This window comes from Meriones unguiculatus, chromosome 6, assembly GCF_030254825.1.
Source record: "Meriones unguiculatus strain TT.TT164.6M chromosome 6, Bangor_MerUng_6.1, whole genome shotgun sequence".
Classification (NCBI taxonomy): domain Eukaryota; kingdom Metazoa; phylum Chordata; class Mammalia; order Rodentia; family Muridae; genus Meriones; species Meriones unguiculatus.
The window spans coordinates 71,129,378-71,142,952 of record NC_083354.1 but is presented as its reverse complement, the minus strand read 5'-3'; the positions used below and the strand labels follow the sequence as shown (position 1 = coordinate 71,142,952).

Genomic DNA, 13,575 nt, shown 5'->3' with positions numbered 1-13,575 from the left:
CCTAATAAAACCAGACTCGTGGTGAAGGATGTTAACAAAGGAAGCATGTTCTTCCCAGAAGGGAGAGGCCACCCGGGGCCACTCAGGGAGATCTCTGGGCTGGTGGCATCCCCAGTGAATGAGAAGCTCTGGGAGTGCCAGGCAGCCTCCAGCTCCGTGCTGATGGAAGTGCGACAGTCTGGCCGCCCTCAGTCTAGGGGAGCTGCTTTGCTCAGTCCATTACCGAGTAAGAAGGTGGAAGATCTACAGACTTCTCATCGGTTACCTTGTTTCCCATCAGTGGGAAAGTTATCCTGCTTGTGCTCCCACAGAAGCAGGAGGCAACCTGCCTTGTCAAAACATAGGGCTGCTCCCTCAAAGGAAGGAATGTACAGCCTGTTATCTGCCCAGAAGGCTGTGAAGACACAGTAAATAAAAGAGCCTGGTGACCTTTTGCACGTACTTTTTTTTAGACAGGTTTTCTCTGTGTAGTCTTGGCTGTCCTGGGACTCACTCTGGGGCTGGCCTCAGATCTGCCTACCTCTGCCTCCCAAGGGCTGGGATTAAAGGCATGTGCCACCACCACCCGGATGTAGAACCCATCTTTATAGATGATGTCATATGTACTTTACAAAGTTTCAGTGTAGTCATGTCTTAAGCTTTATTGTGCACATGGATTGAGTTAAGTATTGCCAGGAAAGCTTTCAACAAATTGTGCTGTCTTTAAATATGCCTAAAATAAACTACTGGGGTTCAGACTGTCACGTTGAACCAAACTTCTTGCCTCTTGTTGCTCTGCTGCCCGTGGTGACTGCAAACCCCTCCCCCCCCCCACGAAGTATATGGCTCAACTTACATAGAACTCAGCAATTTCACATAACATCACCTGTAAGATAGCTTTTTATAATTTTATGTGTATGAGTATTTGCCTGCATGTCTGTATGGGCACCACATGCATACAGTGGCTATACAGACCAGAAGAGATTGCTGGATCCCCTAAAACTGGAGTTAGAGATTTGTGAGCTGCCATGTGGGTGCTGGGAGCCAAGCCTCAGCAAAGGCAGCCTATGTTCTTAACTATCAGGGCATCTTGTTAGTTGTGGCTAACAACTGATAAAATACCCATTTTTCAGATGAAGGGATTTAACTCAATCAAGTCTCAGAATCAGCCAAATAATTTTCTAGTCTATGGCTCCCTCATAATGCCTTTTCCTTCTCAAACCTACCTATAAGGGAAAAATATTCTAAATGTACTTCTAGAAATGACCATCAATAAATCTTTGTTGATTGATTTGCAGAACAGCAATGTTAAACTGAAAATCTTGAAGACATCGGCGAAAAGCATATAATCAAAGAGCTAGAAAGCAAATGGACAGAAAAAGTATTTATTTAAACATGATTTTGTAAACCACCATACTGGATGCTTTTTAATTCAACAAGAACATTGTTTCCCCCCACAGACTTACAATAAGCCCTGTGCAAAGTCAAACAGTTAATAAAAGAGTAAAGATAAACAAAGTGGAATTTTCTCAAAGTGTCAAATTGTGGTACTTGATACAAAGACACATAACCACCTGTACCATAAAAGTTTACATGCCATAAAACATTAATTTATAATTTAAAATATATAGTAAAACGTATTTATTTTAAAACATCAGGATTAATTTTATTATAAGCCAGTGAATTAGCTAAAGGAATATATATTAGAACTCACTAAAAACCAGCACTGCAACTGAGGTAAAATGTACAAGTAAACAACCTATCATCTATAAGGACCGAGGAGCGCAGAGAAGGGCAGATGTATTTTCTGAGGGCTTCGTCACTCCTTGATGTTTTGAAGGAGCTTCAGCAGATGTGACTCAATGACCTGTTGAACTACAAAGACAGGTCATCAAGGTCAGAACACAGAAACTAAACAAAACCAAGCATGCAAAAGACCAGTCTATAAATTCAACTTAGCTCTGGTAGTCTGTAAAATATGTTATTTCTAACTAGGACTGATTCATACTCTGAGGACAGTGTGCAATAGTTACTCTTAATATCAAGGCTGCTCCTAATTCAGCAACTGTCCAAGCTACTGTTTTCTGTACTGAGGTCTTATTACAGAGCATGGTGCTGTACATAAATATACTTATTAAACATTTTGTCTTTTTTTAACGAGGATTTATTTAAACCTTTTAAATAAATCTTCTGGTGCGTGCATGCCAGAAGAGAGCACCAGATCTCACTATAGATGTTGTGAGCCACCATGTAGTTGCTTGGAACTGAACTCAGGACTTTTGGAAACAGCCAATGCTTTTAACCTCTGAGCCATCTCTCTGGCCCCATAAATAAAGATTTTTTTTTTTTTTTTTTTTTATTTTGCAAATACTGCCCACTTTTCCTCCAGTAACTATTTGGACTCATAAAAAAGTACAATAAATAAACTCATTTCTTACCTCTACAGGAAGCTATTTGCTTTGCACTCCATTAAAGCCTATGTCTGGAGTTGGGATAATATAATGCTTTATGTATGAAAAAGCATTTACTATATGTAAAGCTTTCCTAGAATGAAACCTGAGAGTTCTAAAATACTCACCACTTCTATAGCCCAAAGCTACAGCTAAATCCATAGAATTATATCCAGAGTCGGTTTCAATTGTTGGGTCAGCTCCATTTTCTGTATCAAAACAGAAAAATGAAACATAAAGAAAATGAAAATGCCTGTCTATTCCTGGCTCATATGCAAATGATTGAAAAGATCTTCAGCCAACATGCTCTCACAAAGCACCGAGCACACACAATACAGAGGTCACTTCTGTGAGCTGGAGGCAAGATACCCCAAACATCTGTGGAGTGGCTGAAAGTCAAACAACTGGACCAAACTTACACACACAGACACTGCAACAGAGAACGAGAGTGGAGTCAAAGGTGACCCCAGATGTACGTGGGAAGGGTGAGAGCTTCGAGTGCAGAGGTGGATGTGGTGGGGCTGCCTCTCTCAGCGCAGCCCTGTGGTAGCGGGAACCCAGGGGCAACAGCAGCTGGGGAATGCAACCTAACAGTATGTATGGCCTGACAGGAAGAACTCATGCTCACGGGGCATCTTCCTCAGAAGGCCTGCATTCCTCGCTCACCTAACAGCATCTTGACACACTTCACATGGTTCCCATGGACGGCATAAAGCAAAGGTGTCCCTCCATTCTGCAGGAAAAAAGGCTGTCAGCATTTTTCAGTGAGCAAGAATCAATCAAATGCTGCTATGGAACGGGCATGTAAAAGTAGCTTAAAATAATATTAATATTTTATGAAAAGTATTAAAATCCCAAGTAATTAATTGAATTTATGACACTAACTTGTTCAACCCAAATTAAGTAGCTTTTCTTTTCTTTCAAGGCTTTAATAAAGCTATGTCTCTATGAAATCAATTAAATTCTAAATATTATCACAATAATTTTATTTATTTATTTGTTTAATGGGGGGGGGGCAGGGTTTCCAGTAGTACTGTGGCCTTGAAACAGACATGAAGCCAAAGATGACCTTGGCTTCTGGTCCTCCTGTCTGCATCTCATGAGCGCTGCTGCACTCCACCATCTGATTTATGAGGCGCTGGGGATCAGGCACAGGGGCTCACGCGTGCCGGGCCAGCACTTTACCAAGTGAGGTGCAGCCCCTCGTTACAGCACTTCTGAACTCAATGACTCACCCAGTCATACTCATTCACATCAACTCCACAGTCCAGCAGCATCTTGACAATATCCGTGTAGCCTTTACTGCAGGCCAATGACAGGGCACTTTCTCGACCTTTTCCTAACAGCTGCGGATCTGCACCCTGTCATGGGAAGTGGACATAAAGGACTTTCAACTCATTTAAACAAGCACAGTGTCTCTGTCAATACGATTACAGCTTAACCCTGAGATCAGGCCATGTTCTAGGGTTCATAAGGAAATAACAGGAACGTGACGAATGTGCTTGTTACCAAAACTGCCTGATGCCTGCCTTCCTTCCTCCCTCCAGCTTCCTCAATCCTTCACTCTGGAAAAAGTCCCAGCTCCTCCAAGAAGCCTCTTCACCAGGCCCTGCTGACAGCACGTCTGTCCCTACTCTAGTCAGGGAGCTGGACACCAGCTCTTCTCACGGTGTCATGTAGGATTACTACTGCTTTCCTAGCTAGACCCAGGTTCCATGGGAATAGTAAAGGCAGTGATTTCTTTTGGACCCTCCATCTTTATGTCTAGTTGGCTGCAGATATAAATACTGCACTAAAGACTTAACTGAGCTTAAGAAACTACACATACATTTTCTGAGCATTTTCCTTACATTCTGAAGTAGGAACTCTACCACAGCTATTTGCCCGTGTGCCGCAGCCCACATCAGGGGAGTAAATCCTTCTTCATCCGTGTGATTGATAACATTTTCTATTTAAAAGAAAAGCAATTTTTGTGATCTAATTTAAAACCACATATTAATATCACTTTGAAACCACTGGTATTCTAAAAACTTACAACTCAATGAACTCCAATGAGCTGACTTTGAAGTCTGGATACACTGTTGCGACTTTCAGCCTGGACATGTTACAATGTGCCTCACTGTACAAAGCCGGGTTCAAGGAACACATTGTTTAAAGTATAAACACCACACACAGTATCATATTAGGTGCAGGGCTGTGAATACTTGTCTCAGGGACAGGACATAGAATCCCAGCTCTTTCATTTTCTAGTGCTTTGCTTCTTGGCAAGTGACAATTTCTACCAAACACAGATTAGCAGCTTGCTTATCTCAGCACATAGATGAGAAGATCACAACAAAATGATATATGATAGCTCTTAGCATCACCTGAATGTATACTTAAAAGCTTCAACATCTTACAAAAGCTGCCTTCCATTCTCACTAGCATCGTGGCCTGGGATTTTCCTTCATTCATGCAGCTGCTAGCATAATAGAAGAGTGGATAATCTGAAACATTATCCCACCATTCTACCTGGATCCTCATTTTATTCCCTAAACAGTAATAAAAGCCTAAAAGTAATAAACTGCACGGCTTCCCCAGCCCTCACTTATTTAGTAGGTTGAACCTGAAATTTCTATTTGTAAAAAATTACTTATATTTTAAGTTATGTGTATTTTCGGTGGGGTACATGTGAGCAAGTGCAGGTGCTGTGAAAACAAGAGGCATCAGATTCCCCTGGAGTTACAGATGGGTGTAAGCCACCTAATGTGGGTGATGGAAACTGAACTCGGGTCTTCTGCAAGAGTGGTACCAGCTCTTAGGTTCTGAACCATTTCTCCAGCCACCAGTATTTATATACAAACAGAAAATATAATCAAGTCTTACAAAATAAGACTCTTGGATCATGCTCCCTGTAATCAACAAACAATATTGGGACACCTAACTTTAAAAAAGTAACACTTTTCTTACTCTTTATTACACTAAAAAGCACTTCATATGCAGAAAAGATTATAAAAGAAAAAAACACATAAGCTCTAGGATAAGAATGGGTTGTTTCTTTATAATCCTAGAGTGGGGAATCTTTTCTAAACAGGACGTAAAACTCCAGTCACAAAAAAATGAAGTTTCACAATTTAAAATCTGAAGAGGTCATACAAAAAAGAACAGACTGGGGGAAACTATATGCATGAAACAACAGAAGTCAGCTCCTTTCACTTTAGCATTCATATGACACAAACAGACTGTAGGTAGTTCAGACAAAAAGAAACCCATAGGGATTATAACCTAAGCATATCAATGAAATTACTGTGAGGTGCCATTTTCCTCCACAGATTAGTAAGAATTAAAGTCTCATTGTGTCTACTAGGGAAACTGATGGGAGGACAAACGTTTGGTTAAAATGTAAAAATAAGGAGCCAGAGGTGAAGGCCTAGCTCTGTGGCAGAGCAGTGGCCTAGCATTTGTGAAGAGCTGATCAGACCCTCAGCACAACAAAAATCATCCAGTTTGTGACCAGACACCTACTGGTGAAAATGTACTCAATAGATATATTTATAAAGAATGTGAGGATGGGGCTGGAGAGGTGGCTCAGAGGTTAAGAATACTGGTTGTTCTTCCAAAGGTCCTGAGTTCAATTCCCAGCAACCACATGGTGGCTCACAACCATCTATAATGAGATCTGGTGCCCTCTTCTGGTGCACAGGCACACATGCAGGCAGAACAGTGTATAAATAATAAATAAATAAGTCTTTAAAAAAAAAAAGAATGTGAGGATGGTCAGCAAACATTTGTAATCAACCAGCTGAATAGTTAAAAGAACAAATAAAAATCACAGTTTCTACTATGGTTACAGTGGCGAAGTACACCACAGCTGGATGCAGAGGTGCATACTTGTGACCCCAGCACTTGGAAGGCCAGGACGTGGGCAGCACAGTGAGACTCTGTCTCTATAATAAAGATCTTGGGGCTGGAGCAATGGCTCGATAGTTCAGAGCCTGGCATTGCTCTGGCAGGGGATCCAGATGCCCAGTGCCTACATGCACTGCAACTATTCTAACTCCAGTTACCAGGGAGTTTTTTAACTTCTCAGGCACCAGGCATGCAAATGGCGAACATACATATATGGGGGAAAAAAAAACTGCATTGCAGTGTATGTAATATTTTCTTGCTTGTATGCTTAAAAAGGGTGCATACATATTCTCAAATATAACCCTAGTCGGAAAGTTTTCCTAAACACATTTCCTGAAAATACAAAAAAAGTTACAATGTTTGCTTTGGGAAAAAATAAAGGAAGCTAAAACTATTTTTAAATCAGGTGATTTTATTTGTATGGGTGTTGTGCCTGTGTGCATATTACATGTGTATCTGGTGCCCTTGGAGGCTAGAAAGAGAGCAACAAATCTGCTAGGCCTAGAGTTACAAACAGTGTGAGATGCTCTGTGGGTGCGGGGAAGTAGACTTGGGTCCTTTGGAAGAACAGCCAGTGTTTTTAATCTCAGAGCCATCCTGATGGCCCAAACTTTATACTTTGTATTGCTTTAACTTTTCCTTTTTTGCTATCCATTGGGTTGTCTGTGAGATTATACTTCTTTTGCCTTTGTCTTTTCTATACAAAAATAAAACTAGCAATTCTAGTAGGTTCAGTAAATATTTGCAACATAATACTTAACACCTGTTACCTTGTTCAATTCGAGTGGCCAGATACAGCATCTCTCCCTGTGCTGCCAACTGGTGAACAGACAGGGCTGAAAGACAGAATGGTAAGCTTCTTCAAGTGTGTCCTGTCGATGTACAGCTACTGTCTTTTCCAAAACAAACCCCACTATTGCATCACTTATGCCTAACAAAGTATACTAATATCACAGGTAGTGTTCTCTGAGAACTGACTCAGATTATAATACGACACTACAAATTATTATTTTGGGGCAAAATTTCCTAAAGAGTGATTTAGGTACTTAATTTTTAAAATACTTCTGATTTCAAACATATGAAGAAGGTCCAAAAAGACAACAACATTCCTTTTTGTTTTCTTAGTGATTCCACTAGGACTAACTTGTTTTCCTGAGAGAGGGTCTCACTGTGTTGTCCAGCCCTATGCTGAGCATGTAGGCTCAAGCAATCCTTCCTCTTCAGCTTTGAGCAGCTGAAACTACAGGGATATACCATCATTCCCAGCCTTTATGCCACAAATAAAAGCATTTTTTTACATTTATGCAAGTGGGTATTTTGTCTGCAGTACAGTAGAGGCCAAAAGAGGACCTTGGATCCCTTCTACCTAGAGTTACAGGGCGTTGACAGCCACGGTGTAAGTGCTGAGAATCCAACCCATGCCCCTGGAAGGGCAGCCAGTGCTCTTAACCACTGAGCCGTCTTTCCAGACCCCTAAATATTTTAATTTTGAGGTTGGATGGGTGTTCTTAACATTAGGAATGAGTTCATAAATAGAAAACTGGCCTTACAAGTTTTTGTTTTTCTTGTTTGAGGGGTTAGTTTAATTTAAAGACAGCCTCATTATGTGTAGCCTGGATAGCCGCAGACTCCTTACCAGCCCGCCCAGTCTCCTGAGTTCCAGTTTACAGGTATAGCCACCATGCTTGGTGAAAGTAAATTAATGAGGAGAGGGTTAATTGAGGCTGGTTAGCGGATTGATACTTGCTGTTTAAGCATTTTTATTCGTAACATGGGGGCAGTCTTTGGCTTTTTATTTTTTTCAGTAGAGACATTCTCTGGAATATTATAAAACAATCTCTGTGAGACGCACCTTTAACTAACAGTGCCTTTGGTGATATGCTGGTTAGCCTTAACACATTAAAGCACCTAGGAGGCACACACACATTTAAGTAGACTGGCAATGGCCCATAGGTGAAAGTACAGTGCTAGATGAAGAGTCTTTCTGGCTCAACTGCTACAGTATACAATTCTGAAATCTGGAGGGATTTAAGATTTTCAAAGTAAAGATCAAGCTTTTACCAGGCGTTGGCATATAGATACATTCACATTATAGTTTCAAATGCAGTTACTGTCATCTAACTGTTAGCTGGTTTTCTCTCATTCAAATGCTCATGCTTCATTAAATAGATGTAGGCTTAGGTAGAGAAACTATGTCCTATATAAGACTGTACTTCAAAAATTTGTGAAGGTTTCTTGTTTCTATTATTTATTAATGAAATGTTTCAGTAGAAATTATTTAGCTTTTAGTACAAATCACTTCTTGATCAGTAAACTAATATATAAGTACATATTTATAATAATTATGTTTCTATATAAGTAAAACATGAAACCGAAAGATACAAAAGCACTGATATTTCAATTTGTAAAAAATTCACAGTACCTTACTTCTTTATAGTAAAACTATAAAGACTTTAATAATATTTCAAATTATATTTATTCTCAGAGATATAACAGGAAACATTCAAACATAAAAAACAAATGAAAATTTTCAACTTATTAAAACAATTAATGTGGGGGATACAAAGTGAATAAAGTGTAACTAATAAAAGTTAAAAAAAAATAAAAATAAAAAATAAAGCCATGTTTGCACATCAAAAAAAAAAAAAAAAAAAGAAAAACAATTAATGTATCACTTAAGTTTTCAAAACCAGAATATTTATTTAGTGAACTAATATTTCAAACACAAACTCCTAATTTGTAACTGCATTAGTTAATTACCCCAGTACTTGGATACATTCTTAGGGCATACTTACAGTTTGCTAACAGAGGTGTGGTGGAGACCTCATTTCCCCTGTGCTTGTTGGTTAAAGTTGTTGACTGTTTTATGGGTGAGAAGTGTTTTGTGGTAGAGGGGGTGTAGACATGCCTTACTTGAATTCCAGGAGAAGGTGATGTATGGATATTACACTCAGCTAAACAAAAACAAATTAAAATAGTATTTTAATGGCAAAGCATTATAATAAACATGTCAATGTTCACATGAAAAAATGTATGTTTAACAGCTTCAGTTCACAAATGTTCACAAATGTTCAGTCTATACTACTACAGTTAAGTTCCATGAAGAAAATTATTAACCTTGATCTGAGACTAGTTTTAATACTAACAGTTGTAATAGTTAATTACAAAGTAACTATAGCACACTGACAGATAATAAATTACAGTATTAGAAGCTGAAGTAGTCATGAAACAGAAAATGTTAAACTAATTTTAGAAAATGAATATTTTTCTATTATTTAAAAAGATACAACTAAGAATAAACTAATTAGGGAAACCATAATAAAGATCAGGTAAAGATTCTATCCATTCATTCATTCATTCATTCATTCATTCATTCATTTATTTATTTATTTGAGATAGGATCTCACTATGTATCCCTGGATGGCCTGGAACCACTATGCAGATAAGAATGGCTGGCTTTTTATTTATTTATTGAGATAGGGTCTCACGATGTGTGTGAGAGCTGGGAGGTCTTGAACTCGCTATGTCGATCAGGCTAGCCTTGAACTAACTTTCCTCTGTCTTCCAAGTGCTGGGACAAACTAAAGGCATGAACCACTACACCCAGCTTAGACAAGAATATTTGTTTTTAAATTTTGTGAAATTCTAGAAAATCCTTCTAAAGGACGACTTTCAAGCTATATCTCAAGTCTAAATCTCATGATAGAAAAAAACAGAATGAAATCAACCAAATGAAAGTGAATGTAGGGAGTTGTACCATAACTTTCAACCTTTAAATAAAACAGATGCCACCTCCAGGTCAGAGTTAACTTGATCTTGAATGTTTTTACTATCCTCTTCATTTAAGGACTTCACAAATCGAGAACACACGTTCATATCAAATCGGTTTGGCAATATGAATTTCATTCCCATGGCAACACCCTGAGCTGATCCTTCTTCTGAGTTTGGGTCCAGCTGGTGCTCTATTTTGATGTCTGGCATGCCAGGAAGACTATAGCTGCTGGGACACTCTTCCACAATCAGCTGGGCCCCAATGTCCAAATTAGCAGATGTAGCCATGGTTTCAATAATTAAAACATTTCTTCATGATTTCATCTTTGTTTTTCAAGGATATTATCCAGTATATTTTTTGAGTTGAGATATTAAAATATCTGAAAGGAAAAAATTAGAAAATTTAAGATAGCATATTAACTTATATAAATGTATTAACATAGTGGGTGTGGTGGCCCATGCCTGTGATCCAGCACTCTGGGAGACAGAGCCAGGTGGATCTTTGTGAGTTCCAAGTCAGCCTGGTCTACAGAGTGAGTCTAGGACAGCCAAGGCTACATAGAGAAACCCTGTTTTGGAAAAATAAAAAAGTATTCATGCAATCATTTTCAACTACATATCCAAACAGTTTTCTTGTAGTGTCCCTACATAATAAAAAGTAGACAATATTCAGAGGTAGGTAACCTGCCTATGAACCTAAGCTTTGTCCTTTATTAGCTCTGTGATGTGTACGTGTTACCAAACTTGAGAAAATCTCATTTATAAAGAGATACAGCCATTAGTTTACAGGATCCTGGAAAAGGATGAAGAAAACGCAGCACAGCCCCAACATTACATTCCAACAGTTCGGTTGATTTCTCCCCTTTCCTATACCTGACTATTGCCAGATGTTTAAAGATCAGCTACCAAAGAAAATAAACTTTTATGTTAAAGTATGGAGATTCATTTTAAAATATGCTGTTTCTGCTGGACGTAGCAGGACACACCTTTAATCCCAGTGCTGGGGAGGAAGAGGCAGGTGGATCTCTTGTGAGTTCAAGTCCATCTTGGTCTGCAAAGTGAGTCCAGGACAGCCAAGGTGACACAAAGAAACCCTGTCTCAAAAAAACAAAAAAAGAAAAATGCTGTTTCTATAAGTGGCTCCCAGTGTGAGCTGAGACACAACCAACTTATAGCCAAGGTGATTTACACTGTGTTCACCCATGATTCAGACAGTGAAGCATTTTACACAATTTATTTTAAAAAGCAGTTATTACACTTGTTTCTTTTGTTTGCATGTGTGAGGGAACACATAGGCCACAGTATGCATGTACAAGTCAAAAGACAAATTTCAGGGGCTGGTTTTCTCTTCCATTATGTATGACTCAGGAACTAAACTCAAGTCTTTAGGCTTGGCAGCAAGTGACTACCCACTGAGCCCGACAAAATTTAGTTTTGGAAGAATTAAAAGTGTATTTATCAGCTTCTGTTCAGAGTAAGCACAAACAACTTGATGTAAGTTGTAATAAAAAATAAAATATGCAGATTACAGACTGGTATCACAGGAAATGTGACAATCCCAAGTATAGAGGCACTTGAAACAGGAAGAAATGAACATCTAGTTAATTTTTGTCATTTGACAGTACTTTGCACCTTGGATATTTTGAAAGGTTACTGAGCGTGTGCTGATCAGTGAGGGAGGGTGGGTGGGACTGGGAGGGGGCTGCTGGTGGAATACAAAGTGAATAATTGTAATAAACAAACAAACAAACAAATAAACGAGTACAATGAATTGGCAGGGTTTTAAAACTATTTCAAAAGACTGATCCTGTTGGGGGTGGTGGAGCACTAGACAGCAGAACAGCCTTCCCCAAACAAGCACACCAACTCTTTTTGCAATACTGAGTAGTAATGCCCTGAAAACATACACATAGATTATACAAGTCAGATGTGGTATTGACTGCCTTTAATCTCAGCATTCAGATCTCTGAGTTTGAGGCTAGCATACATACAACAAGTTCTAGGACAGTCAGAACTACATAATTGAGACCCTATCTCAAACAATTCTTAAAAAAAAAAAAAGATTGATCCTTATTACAATCATCTGAATAGAACGGGCAGGTAATTATATTCATCTAAGCAAAAAAAAAGCTCCTAAATCCTGAGAAACATGATCCTGCCCTACCAACTCCATCACTGTGGTTGGCAAATAAGCAGCAACAGAAGAATCCAAAACTTCCACGGGAGAGATGAAGACACACTACAGTCACAGAAAGTATCTCATAACAAAGTCAGCAGGGAGCAGGAACAAAGTTCAGGGATTCAATGAGAGACAGAGGTGCACAGTGTGAACTGTTTCCATGGGAAGACGCATTTCTTCTCGGTGGGTTGCGTGCAGCCCCCTCCAACCTCCCCCTAGCTCCCTGTGTTTTTTAAACACTTGGCAATTCTCTTGAAGGCTTCCTTTCAAGCTCCCATTAAACGGAAAAAATTGGCGGATGGAGACTTTTTTTTTTTTTTTTTTTTTTCTGGGACAAGGTCTCACCTCTAGCTCGCTATGACCAGGCTGGCCCAGAGCACGGTGATATGCCTGCCTTTGCATCTGGAGTGTGGGATTAAAGGTGTACACCACCTCATCTGGCTAAGACTACTCTTGGCAGCCACAGCATATTAAACCTATTTGGTGCTCCATAGATATTTTATGATCTTCATTTCAAATTTTTTACATTTCTTCCTCAGATTTTCTAATCGGATCTGGTAATTTATTCTTAACTTATACTGATTAGATGTGCTTGCTGGACACACAAATCATGAGCTTCCCGGGACTCAATTATTTACCGTCACCTGTAATGTTCTTTGCGGCCCCTACACAAGCCAATGTTTCAACAGACTGAATTACCAGTCTATGAAGGGAGAACAGCAAATGTAGAGGGAACGCTTATCTAGACTGGACCCTAGAGAGAAGCAAAGACTACTGATACGCCAAAACCTGAAGCAGAGGGGAGGGAGAGAGGAATTACAGAGACGACGAGAAAGAGTTAAGAGAAAGGGTGGGTAGGCTCACCTGCCAGAGCCTCGGGAAGGGAGAGACTAACGCAGGCGATGGGCACAGTCCCCAGCTAACCGCAGAGGTTCCGCGTCTTTCCTAACTCTTGTAATTGTCCACGAGGGGAGAAAGGGGCTATAAAACGCGGAAGCCGCCTCTCGGGCGACGGGTGTCCGGGTGGGCGTGCCCGCCCTGCCGCCGCGGGCTGAAAGCCGGTCCGGCGCGGGGAGCGGACCCAGGGCCCGGGGCTGGCTGCTCCGGCCGTCCCCAGATCACCGGGGAGGCTCGGGCCCGGTTCTCAAGCCCCGCCCGCTTCGGCCCGAGACGTCACTTCCTATCGTTTCTTCTTCCGGAAGAAGGCTAAGCGTTCAGCGAAGCCGAGTCGACTTTCAGGGCTTTCCTTTTGATTTCCCAGCGCTCCGCAGCCCAAGCCCTCGGAGAACGAAGGGTCACCGAATTCCG

General features: G+C 40.2%; 1 protein-coding gene across 6 annotated transcripts; it reads right to left on the bottom strand.

The window, feature by feature from the left end:
• Window positions 1–1,346: 1,346 nt before the first annotated feature.
• On the bottom strand, window positions 1,347–13,428 carry Ankra2 (ankyrin repeat family A member 2). Of its 6 annotated transcripts, XM_060385612.1 has the most exons (10): window positions 13,132–13,428; window positions 11,075–11,182; window positions 10,088–10,468; window positions 9,113–9,271; window positions 7,088–7,153; window positions 4,280–4,377; window positions 3,665–3,790; window positions 3,096–3,162; window positions 2,558–2,638; window positions 1,347–1,854 (listed from the first exon to the last, which is right to left on the bottom strand). In XM_060385612.1, exons 3-10 carry the CDS (start codon window positions 10,374–10,376, stop codon window positions 1,799–1,801), a joined length of 942 nt encoding a protein of 313 aa, XP_060241595.1. In that variant the 5' UTR covers window positions 10,377–10,468; window positions 11,075–11,182; window positions 13,132–13,428; the 3' UTR covers window positions 1,347–1,798. The 6 variants fall into 6 exon arrangements, with proteins under 6 accessions (XP_060241595.1, XP_021495259.1, XP_060241596.1 ...); XM_021639584.2 differs by lacking the exon at window positions 11,075–11,182; XM_060385613.1 differs by lacking the exon at window positions 10,088–10,468 and having other exon boundaries at window positions 13,132–13,422.
• Window positions 13,429–13,575: the final 147 nt, after the last annotated feature.

What these genes read in the sequence shown, in the direction of transcription:
- Ankra2 (XM_060385612.1), bottom strand. Translation starts at nt 10,376, where the DNA reads ATGGCTACATCTGCTAATTTGGACATTGGGGCCCAGCTGATTGTGGAA. An exon ending in GGCCACTCGAATTGAACAAG is followed by an intron (nt 4,378 to 7,087) that starts GTAACAGGTGTT and finishes TCTTTTAAATAG; the next exon opens with AAAATGTTATCAATCACACG. An exon ending in GTGTGTCAAGATGCTGTTAG is followed by an intron (nt 2,639 to 3,095) that starts GTGAGCGAGGAA and finishes GTTTTGATACAG; the next exon opens with AAAATGGAGCTGACCCAACA.